We start from the raw sequence: 15104 nt of genomic DNA on the forward strand, positions 1-15104 counted from the left end.
GTGACTGCTTATCCCAGCAGGATCATCGCTTACCAATGGGATACTTGTGCTTGTCCGTGTCGATGCCAGCATAGACCACCCCTCCAAACAGGTCGTACATGACGGCTGCCAGGGCCTCTGCGTTCAGCATCCCATGCAGGGCCCCCACGAACACCGTCTTGCTGGGATCAAGCCGCTGCGATGGACTGCGCACAAAGTTGCTGTCTGCCAGCACCCACGGGATCACCTGCACCTGAAATCACACACAAGCACATCGGTCAGCCAAAAAAAAAAAAGCCATAGGCTGTGCTGCTCCTCAGTGCCCTCAGCTGACAGAAGCCATCCCAGATCCTCAGACTTTACTCCCAACTTGCAAATGCCATTTTGTTATTGCTGCTCAGGGTCCACATCCAGGGCATCGCAGCTCTGGGAGCTCCAGCCTTGCTCCAGACACCTCTAGAGAGCCCACAGGGCCATTCAAGGAACAAAAAACAACCGCCACACCGCTCTGCTTCCAGCCAAACTGGAATCCAAAACACTGGTCCCTCAGGGCTGGCAGCCAGAAAACAATCCATGCATGAGTAGATTTTACTTACTGCCTGCACCTATGTTTACAGGTCTGTCAGATGCCTCCCTGCACAGGAGCCTGCTGTTGGAGGAGATCAATGAAACAATCTACCCACTGCCAATTTCGACAGGAGCTTCCATCTGCTAGACAGCCGATATAGTGCTCCAAAGAGAAGAAACTTCTGCCAGAGCTAAATCATCAAGCATGAAAGCACTGCCAATAGCCAGACACCGGGAGAGCTGTCTGGAGTGCAATTAGTTTGTCTAGGTAAGAGCCGAATCTGAACCCTAACTGCACAAACTCACACAGTAGTACCTGATCAATAGCTACAGTCCCCCCTTTACCAGAAGGACAACCTGAGCCACCTCTGGCAGCCTCAGGACCTCCACCTCCGGAGCACAGGTCAGCCAGCCAAGGCTGTGCTGGGGAGCAGCTGCAGTTACAGCTGTGGATCCAAAATATCTGCCTGCAGTGAGCATGAAAGCCATTAGACCTCGTCTGCTTGCAGAATGAATAAGCACTAGAGGGATCAAAGTCTGTCTCTGCAAGCAGAGGTGCGCTGAACAAAACATGAAACTGCAAAATCCCTGTTCCTGCGCTCCTTTCCAGGTAACTGAAGCTGCTCAGCTTCACAAAGCCGGGGTCTGCCACAGATCCAGGAGCTCCAGGTCACAATTCCCAACACAAGCTGTTGTGAAGGACACAAACACCAAACTGACCCCTCCCTCCTTGCCTGTGTCCAGCCCTACTGCAGGAACACACCAATTAAAGACAGCCAAGAGCCAGTTTGACTTCTGCTGCTCTGCTTTAGCCCTGCTTTCCTGGAGCAGAGCAACACTGTGCACCCTCCCCTTGTCTCCGAGGAGCTCATCACCATCCCCTGCTATCATCTGTAGGGCTACTCTCATGGGTCTGCTCACCTCTTTGCAGCGCATCCTGCGGCTGGACATCTTGAAGTAATACTCACTGAGCCCATCAGGGCTCAGCAGGTCCTGGGAGCATGCCTGGAGCAGAGCACGCACAGATTTCTCTGACTCAAACACCAGGTAGACATATCCTTTGGAGGTGAAGGGAAAGAAACAGTTGTTAGAAGTGTAGTGGAGGAGAAACAGATCATCCCGTTTACAGACACCTTCAAAAAAAAAAGTCACTCAAATGCCACCCAAAGTATCTGCACTGCATCTCCCTTGCTGTCCCCAACCCCTTCTAGGGGAGGGCAGCGATTTGCAGCACCTGCCCCAGATGAGATCCACAGAGCCTGGCCGAGCTGGGAAAGAGCCCAAACTCAGCACAGCACAAGTTGCCCACATCCGGTGCCATTTGGGCCACTGTTCCCCACGCACAAAGCCACTTCTAGACATGACAAGTGGGCACCACCAGTCTGGCTGTGGTACGGCCTGCAGGAAAACAGACTTTGCTTCACATTTAGGATGTCTTGGCCCAGAAATATAAGTTGAGGGCTTTGAAGTCACTTCCACCAGTGCAGCACTCTACCTTGCATCGCTCTGGTGACTGAACCATTAGGCACCACTGAGCCTACAAGCTAGTTGCTCCTTACCCCGTAACTCACTATACTGTTTACACATCAGCCCAGCTACTTCAGACAGGATCGTGCCCCAGGGGCTGCTCAGCTCACCAGTCCCCGCAGCCTGCCAGCTTGCTGCGGACGCACACCTGGGTTCACCACACACAAGGGTGCGCACGCTTTGGGGACTAGCGGCTATCACAAGCCCACGTGGGGCTCCAGAAGCACCAAACAAGGTCTCCCCCCACCCCACGCTTCCGACCAGCCCTGCTAGGGATGGGTGGGGACGCAGTTTCAAGGTGACAGTGCTCTGCAGCCCTGGTGCTGACCCAAGTGAGAGCGGGACATTTACCCTAGGGTGCTCTGTACCATCCAGTCACCAGCATGCAGCCGTACCATCCCAGCATCCGTGCTGTAACATAGCATGGGAAAAAAGTAACCCTACCGTGTCGCTATTACCTTTAGGCATATTACCTTTGGGAGGGCAGCGTGGGTGTTTGCCATCCTTACCAGGCCACTCCACACTCAGTGAGCCAAAAACACGGAAGGTGTTGATGAGTCCAGCTACAGACAGAAGGAGAGAAGTCAGCATCCTCCCCAAAAAGCTCCATTCTACACCCTCCTGATGTCAAAACGCAAGGCCTCAGTGCAGGGTGGCCTGCTCACCTTCCGTAATGTCCCACGGGACTCCTCCCAGGAACACTTTACAGGAGTAGACGGGGTTCTTGTAGTTTCGGGGAGGCAGCTGCCCACTCCAGGTGCAGGTTGCTTCATTCACAGCTGGGACAAGCAGAAGCAACACTCAGTACAGGACCATTGTACTTCTCACTCTCCCATAGGTCTCCTAGCAAATGCCCATATTCCATAACTACAGGTTCAGAAGAGCTGCAGCAGCAACAGGCAGCTGCCCATACATCCTGCCTGGTTTTCTGCCAGTGGGTAGACCCCAGAGCCAGGCTTGTGCATGGAGAAATTTCTGATCTGCTGCAAACTCATGTCCAGCCATGTTATCTGCACAGAGGCCACCTGTGTGCCCTCCCAGAAGCCCAGGACCATCACTGCACACTGAAGCCTGCTGAGACCCACCATCCAACTTACCTGCTGCTTGCCTATGAAGTCTGGCTTCTCTTTCGATACTGAAGGGGTCTTCTGGAGAGTCCAGGAGATCCCAGGAAGGCCACACAGATGCTCCAGGCCATCTTTTTGATGCACTGGCTGGAGAGGAAGTGACTGCAGCCAGGGCAGCTTGATCTTGATCCAGTCGGGATCCCACTCCCATCTTTAGGGGGTCTCTTGACACCCCACTGAGGGGCAGGAAGGGCAGAGGCGGGGAGATGCGAAGGCTTGACTGCAAGAGAAAGTCCACATTAAAACCCAGCTTTCAAGTAGGAGCATGTAATATCAGAGGTCATGCATCACCCTGGGCCCTGCCCTCACCCACAGCAGGAGAAGGGACTCTCAGTGATCTCCTGTTCTCCTGAGACCCTCAGAGGTCTGGCAGATGCAGGAAAGCAGCCACCTCACCTGTCCCAGCAGCCTGACGGGACCACAGTTTCCCTGGGGAAGGACCTGCCCCTGCAGCCATTTCCCACTGAACCCATGCCAAGTTATCAGCAGCAGGGATAATTAAGCAGGAAGCACCTTGCAGACCACAAAGCCAACAGCTACCCCCTACCTGCACAGCCTCAAGGACAGCTTCCACCCCCAGGGAGCACCAACCACCCCAGGAAAAGCCTCATGTTCTGCTTTGGGCCCTGCCTGCAGCAGGCAGGGCTTGTCAGCAGCACCCACAAGCTCTGCAGGCAGCCAGCTGGCGCTCTCGCCCACCGCAGACCAGCTCCCAGGTCTGCCTGACCAGGGTGTGGGCTCAGCTGGCTGCAGACCCAACCATTCACAGGTTTAACACGCCTCTCCCAGAGTGGAAGGAGTAAAATCACAGATTAATAAAACAGCAGGGATGTGAGACACTGTGCAGCTTAGCACCAGCCGCTCTGCGGATCCAGCTGCACACTGCTGCGGCACAGCCGCCCACACCAAGGCCGTGCCAGGGAAGACCTGACCTTCATGAACAAGGCTAGTGCAAAAAGCCCTGCTGCCCCGCACTGCCTGCCATCATCAGTGCCTGGGGTGCTGCAGCCACTTACAGCGCCCCTGCTTGAGATCCTGATTCTCCAGGGTGGATCATAGGAAAATCAACTCTACATCAAGCCAACTGTGTCCTTCGCACCCACCCCAACATGGGGGTCAAGGCCACAGCAGAGCCAGGAGCAACTCAGACTTGGCTTTAGCCTCGGGTCTTAAGGATGAGCCACGCAGCAGTGCCCGCAGAGCGGGCTGGAGCCAGGTTGTCCTGCTGGCACCCAGAGCTGCCGCTCATGCTGCGATACAGACCCAGCAGCACGGACTGGGTCAGCAAGACAGACACTTGCCTCGCTCGCTGGCTTCCAAATTTAGCTATGCTTTAGGGAACAGGAGCAGGCTAGACCCAGTTTGCTCTAGAAGAAAACAGCCCTGAGACGGAGAAGTGCAGTCAGCAAACAGGAAGGACAATGAAAGGCAGGGAGAGGAGCTCCTGAGAAGGCCAAGCTGGAGCCTGGAGGCAGCTGTGCTGATGAACCACCTCCCTGCTGGGATCAGGGCACAGACACCCTCCTGTCACACACCAGCTCAAGCACTCAGACCCCTCTGGGAGCCACTTTTACTCATTAGGGCTGCAAGCACAAAGTCAAAAGGCCAAAATATTATTTAGAATTAAAAACAGGATACTGCTAGTCTGTGCTGAAGGAGGACTGCATGAGCAGCCCTTCTTCCCGACCCGGGGCTACAGGAGAACCTCACTGTGTCTGTGTGGGCATCACAGATCCTTTCAGTGGTTCCCTCCGTTCCCAAGCAGGCAGGGCTGCAGCTTGTAGCCCCCCACAGCTCTCCTGTACTCCCCAGAAACACAGCAAGACACCAGGAACCACAGAGTGGGTGCAAGACCCAAACTTACAATCAAGTCTGAAAGGTGGTCGGAGCCAGAGCTGAACCCACTGGTGTCTGAGTCCGAGGGGCTGCTGGAACGGGAGTCCAGGAGGGAGCGGGAGTCCAGACGGGAGTTCCTCAGCGTCGATGTGGAAAACTTTTCTGACAGGTCCGAACCAATGGGGTCTAGAGGCAGGAAACCCAGAGGGGGCTTTCCCAGGACGTTCCCAAGAGGGTTACTCAGCATGCTGAGAACTGCAACAGAGAAAGAGCCTGTCAGTGCTGCAGCATGACGCACCTCCTTCCCTCCTGGCTCTCATGGCAGAGGCCCAGGAGGATACTGGGCTCCCATCAGCCTATGAATGGCTTGTCCAGGAGGGGGCATGTCTTGCAGGTACCAAACCTCCACACAGCTCTGGAAAGGTTGCACGCTCTTTGCCATCAGCTGCAGCATGGTGCTGCACAGCTGGAGTCAACAGCAGCAGCCTGGTGTGGCCAACAAACACAAGGGTGGGCTACTCTCCCAAGGCTGAGATCAGCCAGGGGATCTCACTGCACCTGAGAGCAGAATTAGAGACCTTATGTCCTGGTTATGGGTCTCATACAGGTGCTCCAGACAGGCCCCTCTGCCCAGGAACACCGGCACTTGCTGCTTGCACTGGAGCAAGCTGAGACCTGGGGGTGGGGGGAGCTACCCACACAGTTTTAGCAATGGGGGCACAGACTGGGCCCATGGCCAGTGTTCACTGCACACACCGATGGCCAGGCTGAGGAGAGCGAGGCCTGGCCCATTAGCAGGCATTTGCAGGCTCAGAGGTGGGACACCGCACACATCAGCCCCAACAGGAGCTGGCTACGGGCAGCCAGCAACGTGCCAGTCTGGCCTGCTGACAAAGGAGACGCTTCGCAGTCAGTGGCGAGCACCGTCCCTGGTACGCGTTCACAACAAGCCTGTCTGGTCAGGCCTTTGCCCGAGAGCTGACAGACGAGTACGCGCCAGACTGCTTCCCTCGCACAGCAGCGGGTTTTCCTCCCACTGAGAACCGAAGCAAGCAAATTCCTCCCTACAAACAGAGCTGCCCTCCTGAGCAGAGCACCAGGCCGCCAAGGGGTCACGAAAGGCCTGTCCTACTCCGTGGGTCAGCAGTGGGGGCCAGCTGCCACCCAGGAGAGGGAACACAGGGCAGGCTCAGCCACGCAGGATCCCACGGGGGCACGACACCAGCCAGCTCTATTCAAAAGGAGCAAGTCTCAGCAAGCTGAATGTGTCCCCAAACCAAATGAAAAGAGCAAAGCATTCAGAAATGGTTTTAATTATTCAGAGGCTGCAAAACAAGGCAGCTTGCCCTGAAGCTTTCAGTTTTCAGCAAAGCAAGTTTGAGACCCACTTGATATCCTCCAGCCTCACCTGATCACAAACCAGCTAGGATCACAAGGTTTAACCCAGATTTTCAGTAGCTCTTGTGCAGAAGAGGATTAATACAAAATGCTGCCCAAACCAGGTGAGTAAAAAACCACCATCGTGCTCGAGTGCACTACAGTGACACCAGTACCAACTCAGTGCCAGAGAAAGCTGCTGAGCATGCCCAAAACGAGATGCTGGGATATACCTGTCCCAAGCTGCGTTATCTGGTGGCATACCTACTGGGGAGCTAGCACCTCTAGCCTCACACTACAGGGAAAAGCCTCACACCACCAACAGAAACCCAGCTACAGCACAGGACTACAAACTCGCCTCTGACCGCACTTGGAAAGGGACCTCCTGCCCTTTGAATATTTGTTTGTCTCTCCCCAACAACAGCATCTGTGCTTACACCCAACCCTGCAGCCACAGAAAAACCTTGCGGGCCCAGTGGTACTTACCCCAGGCAGAGCTCGAGGAGCAGAAGCCCTGCTAGCTGCAGCAGGTAGCGAGGGAAAAGCTGCCACAGACAGCTCGAGCCGGGGAGGAGACTGCTCCCTCCTAGTCACAGCACAGAGCAGGGCAGAGCATCTCCCAGCCCAGGCAAGCCGCACTACGCTGGTTTGCCGACTTCTCTGAAGCCACGTGATGTGTTTAAAAATACAGCCAGTGTATTGTTCAAGGGAGACAGCTGAATTTGTTAAACAGGCTCAAAAATCTGATTAGTCACTAAACAGTACAAGAGTCAAAGCAAAGCAGCTGATCCCATGCCCCAAGCCTCACTGCCGACAAACACATCAGTGCTGACACCCTCCTCTTCCTCAGCCATCAAGCACAGTGGGTTTATAATGCCAGGCGAGCAGCCTTGTGCTGACCCTGCACAGTGTTCTAAGAGACCTGGAGCAGCAAACAGCATGCAGATTGTTAGCAGGCAGTGCTGTCCTGCACCTCATCTCCTGGTTATCAGAGATGCAGGACCAGAACTCCATTTGGGATGCACCAGCAAGGGTTCAGGGGCTCATCAGGCACCCCCAAAGAGATTACAGGGTCCAACTGCTCTGCCCCATTTATTTGACCCTCATTTCTGCCACCACTCTGGCTTGCTACAGCCACTGCTTACACATTTTCTCCCAGGACTGCTTAGCTCTCTTCACTGCAGCTAGAAAACCAGTAAGGCCAGTATGAGTGCATTCAGGTAGCAGGATTACTGGCCTTTAAAGGGACCTACCGACCGGGCATCTGGAGTTTCAGCACCAAGCAAAATCCTGCCGGCTACAACTGACCCACTCCTAACCTCATGTCCTGGAAGCACTGACGTCCTGCTGTTAATGCAGATAGATTTCATCCACTCTAGAAGCTTTGACAGGTCTGCACAGGCAACGCTCGGTTACATGCTCTGCAGGCTACACCGAGCTCATGGGAGACCCCACATCAGCCCACTGGGTCTCACTCAGCTTCGCTTGGTACCTACAGCCTCTCACAAGGGACACCGGGAGGAAAAGCCATGAGCCACGCTTGGCATTTCCTCCTTTACACTCACTTAGCGATCAGGTTGTGTCCCCTGAAGCCAGCCTTTGCAGGTAGCCTAGGAAACATCAGCGTAAGAGACCAGATCTTATTTCTCATCCCTCCCCCAACCCAAATGCATCCTGCTCTGACCCACTGAATCCCCTCCTGGGGGATGGGGCACAAGAGCCTGACAAAGGCTGCCCACCTAAAAAGCTCTCAAATCATTGGGGCCACTCAATAAACTACAGTTCTTCCAGGGAACTCCTAGGCCTTGTCTCCCCTCCCAAGCAGACAGCTTGCAGAAGAAAAAAAAAACCATTTCCAAAGCACATGCAAGATGCATCAGCAATTTCCGGTGTCAAGAGCATCCCTGAAGATCCTGAAGTGAAGCAGCAAATATCAGGTAACTACTCAGACTAAGAAAAAAAAAATTAAGTGCAAACAGCTAAGTATTTTTCACACCTATAGGGGAAATTTTAACTGAAGGGTCAATGCAATTCGCATTCATCAGCTCATGCACAGCAGCCCTGCTGTCCAGAGCACAGCAGTTTGCAGAGAGCTTCTGGAACTTTTCATGCCTCCACTCAGTGCTACAAGAGAGGCACACACCAACGCTCCTTTGCAGGGGACAGCAAAAACGGTAGCTTTTAATAGAAACTCAGCCCTGACTTTTGACTCACTGCTGCAGCTTTAATGACTGGATTCAGAGCCAGCATGCTCCATCTTCGAGCACGTCAGCCAAACACTGACAGATTTAAGAGCTCTGTGGAGCAGTCTCGATACCAGCATGGCACATTTCCAGTTCGCGAGCGCTCAGGTTGCTCTCTAGAGAACAAGCATTTTACGAACCACTCCCTCTCCTTAGTTGAGCTTTCCCTAGTAAATGTTATCAGGACAGTGCTGTGGCAATACATCTTCTTAATTCCTGCATCATCCTGGGGCCCTTAAAGATACCAAAGGGAGCACACACAAACATCTTGGACCCATCACTCAGAAGGATGACTAGTTTCTACTCTATGCCAACTCTGTCCTGTAGACCCCAAATTATCTTTTAAATCCAGTTACCAGCTACTGAGCTACCACGTTTAGTGTAAACTTACCCAAATCTCAGACAGATCACTCCAGCAGCACAGGCTGAAATTCACAGCACGCACCTTGGGAAAGGCACCCCAACAGCAAGATGCCCAACCCAACCAGCCTCAGAACAGCTTTTATTCTTCCATGTGCTGGTCAGACTTGCAATTTAAGATTTTCAGCACCTGCCCAGGACCTCGAAGCATATGGCTTTCTTCCTTGCATACTATAATTTACAGCCATTTAAGAATTAGACCTTCCCAGTAGCTTTGGCCAAGCCCATTTTATAAGAGGTGGATGTAAAGATGAGCCCTAAGGAGTCAGGCTTACCAATGCTGGCAGCTCAGGGAAGGGCTCTGGATAAATAAACCACCTTACCACTATGCCGATGACAAATGACGCTTTAATGCCTTGAATAAGACCTTAAGATAAGAAAAGCACTACACACAGAGCATCCACTGAATTTATTCCTGACAGCTAGAGCTGACAAGAAGCTCTGCCACCATTAAGCTGTCCTCTGAACAAGTACTTCTGCTTTAGCTTGGGTCTGCAGGAGACCACCCAGCAGAAGCAGCCAACAACACGTTAGCAGAGCAGTGCTTATGTTCTTTACTCCTTGGTACATCGCTTTTAGTCAAGTTACCTGGAAACTGAGTCTTGCCCAGAGCAAAAAAACCTCTCTCACCTTACAGCTGTTCAGGTCCTTCTGCTCAACATCTTTCCCCACACCATAAGAACATCAGTGGAAGCTTCTCCATAAAGGAAAACACCATTTGCCAAAGGGCAACGCACATCGCTCAGCCTCTTCACAAGCCTGAAGGCACATGTAACCACATGCACACACACAAGAAACTCCTGTTGACTGGAACAGCATGCCAGGCCCCAGATTCTTACATTACCAGCAACGTCTGGCACCTGCATGCTTAATGTGCAGGCAGTTTGACACCGCATTTGGCAGCGGCACCAAGTGCTAGATGAGCACATGCATGCACTTTTGGAAGTCATGCTCTGACTATACATACACTTGAGCCTTTGAAAGCTCACTGCAGGGCTGGAGAAAGGCTATTTAGAAGGTACCAGGACTTGCACGAGCAGGTCTACAGTGCCAAGCCCTTCACTGGGTCACCTTTGCTGGCTGGTATCATCAAGGTTAGACAGAGGGACATTTCAGTCTCCTGAGATGAGATACCAGAAGTTTGTCTGCTGGGAGATTACTCAGCATGGGAGGGATGGCAAACCGTCAAGACCTCCCCTTCATCCAACTACTACTTACACTGAAAGTCCGCCCTTCTGCCCTGATCTCCTTGCAGAGGCAGGAGCAAAGGGATCAATAGGAAAGCTCTTACCAAGAGAGGCAGGGCAGAAGAGATAGGTTTCAGTGCCACCACACTTCTGCTTCCACTCAGAGACACCTGCCGTGCCCAGAGGCTGCAGAGCTGTATGCACATTTGGGGCATGGTGGCGGAGGAGGGAAGCAGCGTGACCAAGGCCCTGGAGACTGAACACAGTGCAGTTTCTTTTGTCATTTGGCAAATAAGCTTGTAAAGAAAAAAAGGCGGATGTCCCAAACAATAGCCTGCTGCAGTTCCAGAAAAACAGCTTGTCTGCAGTTTTTACCGCCCAGCCAGACTCTACCCTGGTGGGGTGGGAGCAGGCTGAATGTTTTAGTCAGCCAAAAAGCAGCACCTCCTACAGACACTAAGCAACTCCATGGCAAGAGAAACATTTGCATGTCTGAAAGGCAAACAGGCACCTTAACCACCTCCTACAGCTACAGTTAACATCTCTGTAGTTACGGCAGCGACGCAGCCAGACAGGCTGCCAGAGTGAGTTTTCCCCCTCCACCACACGTGAGCACAAAGCTGCTTATAACATGACCTGCTCACCACACAGGAAGGGGTGATCAATACTTCAGACTAATCTTAAGTGAAGTTTTAGCATTTCATGCCTGCAGCCATGGGACCTTGCACTGCCTGCAAGGAGCCAGCATGGGGACACCAACTGAACCAAGCCCAGCAGAAGCTGCAGCACATGGTACAGGAACAGGCTTTGCTTGGCACAGGGAAGGCAGACACTGGATTCGCCCCATCGATTCACTCCTTAACAGGGAGCTACAGGGAACAGCCAGGCTCTTACAGGTGCACAAAGAAACAGGGAAAAGCTGCAGCAAGAAATGCTGATGGCAAAATAATTTCTTCCTCTTAAGTGGAGCAGTCATGGGACAGGACCTAGAGAGGTGGAGTAGATCTCCATCCTCAGGCTCTCAGAGCTCATCTGAGCAGCAGGCTGGATGCCTTGAGAGGTCCCATCCAGCTCAAATCCTCTCAATTTGATTATAATCCCACTGGGGAAAGAAGTCACTGCTGTTATGAGAAAAGCCACCTGAAGGCAGATGCACGCACCCTCCCTGCAGCTGTACATTGCAACAGAAGCCTCCATCATCTTGAACCAACTGCCAATATTGAAGAAAAGCAGCTCCCAGAACTGCAGATGTGATCAAACCAGCAGTAGCCACCGCCTAAATAGGAACTACAGCACAGCCCTTTGTTTCTGAACTACAAAAGGAGAACCTCTGCCCTGACAGATTCTTCATTTGGGGCGAAGAAGAACTGAGGATATTTGAGCAGCTATTTCTGGTTTGTTAAGAAGGGGGCAGGGGAATAAAAAAAGGCAGCATGATCCCACAGCTGAACCACAGAATTAGAGTCAGGACACCTGAGGTCTATTCTTGGTTCTGGCACCAATGTGGTAAGTCACTTCCCCAGCATGCCCTGAAAAATGGAAACAGCAGCAGAACTCTGAACACAGAGAAGTTTATTGCATTAGCATTTGAGAACACAGGTCCTCCTCCTGCGCCAAGAGAGTGGGACCCGGCTGACAAGCCTCGCTGCTTCTTGAGGCAGGGAATTTACCACTGTGTTTCTGGGAAGGGAAAACAGAGGCCCAAGGTAAATATAAAATCAGTAAAGACAGCTAAAACACAATTCAGGATTAGAAGCGCGCAGGTAATTGCATTCACTAAACAGACTGCCACAACTGCGTTTGTCTTTAAGAGATCAGAACATTGCAATACAGTGGGGTTTAACATGTATCAGTCCCAGAGAGATTTAAAAGCCAACATATTCAGGTCAAATTCTGTACAACAAGCTTCAGCTTCGCAAGCCTCAAGAACAAACACTTCTATATTTAAGTACCAAACTCCTCTCAATTATCTGCTGCAGCATCCAGGGTGCAAACTCTACAGCATGTGTTATTTTACATGCTAACAAGGATGAGTGACTCATTTTCACTGCTCAGCCGCATCACAGTTTGCGGGGTGTCGAGTCTATCAGGATACCACCTTCAGGAGAAGGTATGTTTGTTAGAGAGGGAGCAGGCTGTTGGCCATACCCCTTTTGGGAAAGGAAGACAGGCTTTAGTCCCAAATGCAATCTTATTTGAGAAATGGCACACAGGCATCACATTAAGGCATTTGGCTGGCATAAAGCCACATATTTCACTGCTAGACTGGCATGCCCAGCACCACCAGCTATGCCTGCAGGCTCCCAGTTACCTTCATCTCACAGCTTTAGGGGTTTGCTTCACTCTTCCTTCCCTCTACATTCTCAGAGATAGAACAAGCCAGAGGGGCAAGGAAGGAAGCCGGGCATTTCTCCGTGGCTGTCTCAAACGGATGGCAGCCGCTGCTGTGTCTGAGAACAGCCTCCAAGCTGGCAGTAGCACAGACATCACCTGTGATTCAGCTGTTTTGCCAGCACCTAAGGGACCATGGCACAAGGCAAGCGAGCCTGGAGATGTGGACACAAGGTGCTGAGACAGAAGATGCAACGCTGGCTGGAGATGCCCTGCCCTCAGCCCACACCATCTGGGAGGCTGGTAATTCAGCCCCACAGTGGCACCGATGGTGTCTGTGCGGTGACAGCTCAAGGACCATGGCACCTTTTGGAAGCAGATCACTTCAGAGCCAGCTCAGTGGAGGTGCCTGTTTAAACAGGCCTTGTTCTGGGAACACTGAGGCAGAACATGAATTAGTTTCTACAGCCCCCTTTTGGGCTATGTTACTTGTGCCACCCTCCAACAGCTTTCCTATCCTGCTTTGAGCAGGAGGCTGGACTAGATAACCTCAAGAGGTCACTTCCAACCTGAATTACACTACCACTCTAAAACAACACTCTGTCAAGAGCCCTGCAGAGGGGTTAGGGCACCGCAGAGGGTCCAAGACACCCTCTTACAGCAGGCCCACATGCAATCATCACACAAGAAGTCAGCTAGAGGGATTTCAGCTGTACGAACAGGTCAGTCTACTGGGTCACTGGCCTTGCCCTTAGTGTCACCGCAATGACGGGTCATCCTGCAGCACCGCACTACACAGCCCAGGCACAACGCAGCACCAGGGACAAACCCAAGCCTAAGGTGGGAGCAGATGCTGAACTCTGGGCCAGTCCCACCAGAGCTGGGGAAGGGGAGGAACAGGCATCACTCCCACCTCCTGCTACAGGCAGCCCCAGCACACTCGGAGAGCAGCTCCAAAAGCCACGTGGAAGTCCGGGCAGTTCCCCTACTCAGCTCCAAGTGGAAGTACGCAGACCTGCGTGCGCTGTGGAGTTTGTAATGAAGGCACTGAGCCAAAAACACATTCAGGGCTTCTTCTAGAGAGCTACCATATTACCACTGATGAAGCTGCAGCAGACAAAACCTTTCATGTCTGCTCTGCCCAGCAAGCAAACATCCCATCTGCTGCTTAGACATCTAGCAGGGCAAGGGTTGGAGGAAAACCTACTTACCCCATGTCTCACCTGACTGGCACAATTTTGGGGATGAATCTTACCCCAGGCCAGAGCTTGCATGCACCTAAAACACCCTGCTGATATTGTATCGAGGGAAAAAACCTAAGCTACTAGTTGCCTGGGGCAGCTCAGAGCCATGAAACAGCAGCTCCAATGCTCTCCTCAGAAGAGAACAGGCTTGTTAAGGCTTGCTTCAGGAGCTAGCTGAGAGGCAGACACTCCAGGCTACAACTTGAGTCAAAAAACTCCATGAACCTGATGTATTTGTACCCATCAGCATCACCAGGCAGCGAAGCACCAGTAAGCATGTCTATGATGGGTGGAGATCTGCCAGTGCTGGAACATTTTGGTCACAGCATCTCCAACAGCTTTGAGCAGGACCAAATGCTTGAGAAGTCTGCACCTTCCTTGCACCCACACTCATCCCCCATTACCTCCAGAGAGCACACAGGCAGCAGCAACAGCCCCTCAGGGTTGCTCCAGACACAGCAATATCCTTCCCCTGACAGAAGATGTTTTGGGTGGTACATGCCTGCTCCCACAAATTGTCTCCAGCACAAGACTGGAGGCTGTCCTGACCCACTTCAGTTCTAGCTGGATGCAAGCAGAGATGCTGATTAGGTTCCTGTTCCAGTTACTCATCTATTCACATCTTCTATTTTACAGCATCGGTGCAAATAAAAATAAATCTGTTTAGGAGAAGCTGCTCAAATGGAAGCTTTAAGAGGTGGATTAAGAGCAACTTCCATTAGAAACCAATTGCGAGTTTTGATACTTGTTTTACTTATTTGATACATATTTTATTCTATTAAGGACCAAATATTGCTTCCTCACAAGCAGTCTGCAGCTATTAAGTGCTCCTTGCTTTCTACTCCACAGCACAGCTGGCTCTGGCCAGGGGCTGAGAAATCAGCCAGAGTGTGAGCAGCCCTTACTCAAACATGCTCAAGACACAAGGGCCCATTAAGCATCCACACGAAGTGCATCCTCAGAAAAGCTCTACAGGAGCTAAGATGGCATAGGGCAAGCTTTTAGTAACACCATCTCAGGTACTCCTGAAGGAGTACATGCAGGAGGCCACGTGAGTGAAGCCAGCTCCCAGCTTTGTTACCTTACAGCATTATTATAATTAACCTCCACATACAAGGCACCACCACCATGTTCATGTTTCCACTACTGAGCCCTCAACAGTAGGCAGGCTGCTCCAGAAGGACCAGGGCTTAACACACAGCTACCAGGAAACCCTGCCTTCATTTCAAGGCAAAGGACACTGAGAACATGGGATTCAGGATCCCC

At 52.1% G+C, this 15104-nt stretch overlaps 1 protein-coding gene across 6 annotated transcripts in view; it reads right to left on the reverse strand.

Moving 5' to 3' along the window:
- CPEB1 (cytoplasmic polyadenylation element binding protein 1) overlaps positions 1-15104 on the reverse strand; it is a 42569-nt gene that overhangs the window by 5184 nt on the left and 22281 nt on the right. For 4 of the 6 annotated variants that reach the window (XM_054837483.1, XM_054837487.1, XM_054837485.1 and 1 more), the window contains 6 exons: positions 5065-5291; positions 3171-3420; positions 2739-2852; positions 2532-2636; positions 1468-1604; positions 34-232 (listed from right to left, as the gene is read on the reverse strand). In XM_054837483.1, coding sequence (XP_054693458.1) covers positions 34-232; positions 1468-1604; positions 2532-2636; positions 2739-2852; positions 3171-3420; positions 5065-5291 — 1032 coding nt within the window. The remainder of the gene's footprint in view (positions 1-33; positions 233-1467; positions 1605-2531; positions 2637-2738; positions 2853-3170; positions 3421-5064; positions 5292-15104) is intronic. The other 2 variants (XM_054837486.1, XM_054837484.1) reach the window with 2 other exon arrangements.

Source organism: Grus americana, chromosome 10 (assembly GCF_028858705.1).
Source record: "Grus americana isolate bGruAme1 chromosome 10, bGruAme1.mat, whole genome shotgun sequence".
Classification (NCBI taxonomy): domain Eukaryota; kingdom Metazoa; phylum Chordata; class Aves; order Gruiformes; family Gruidae; genus Grus; species Grus americana.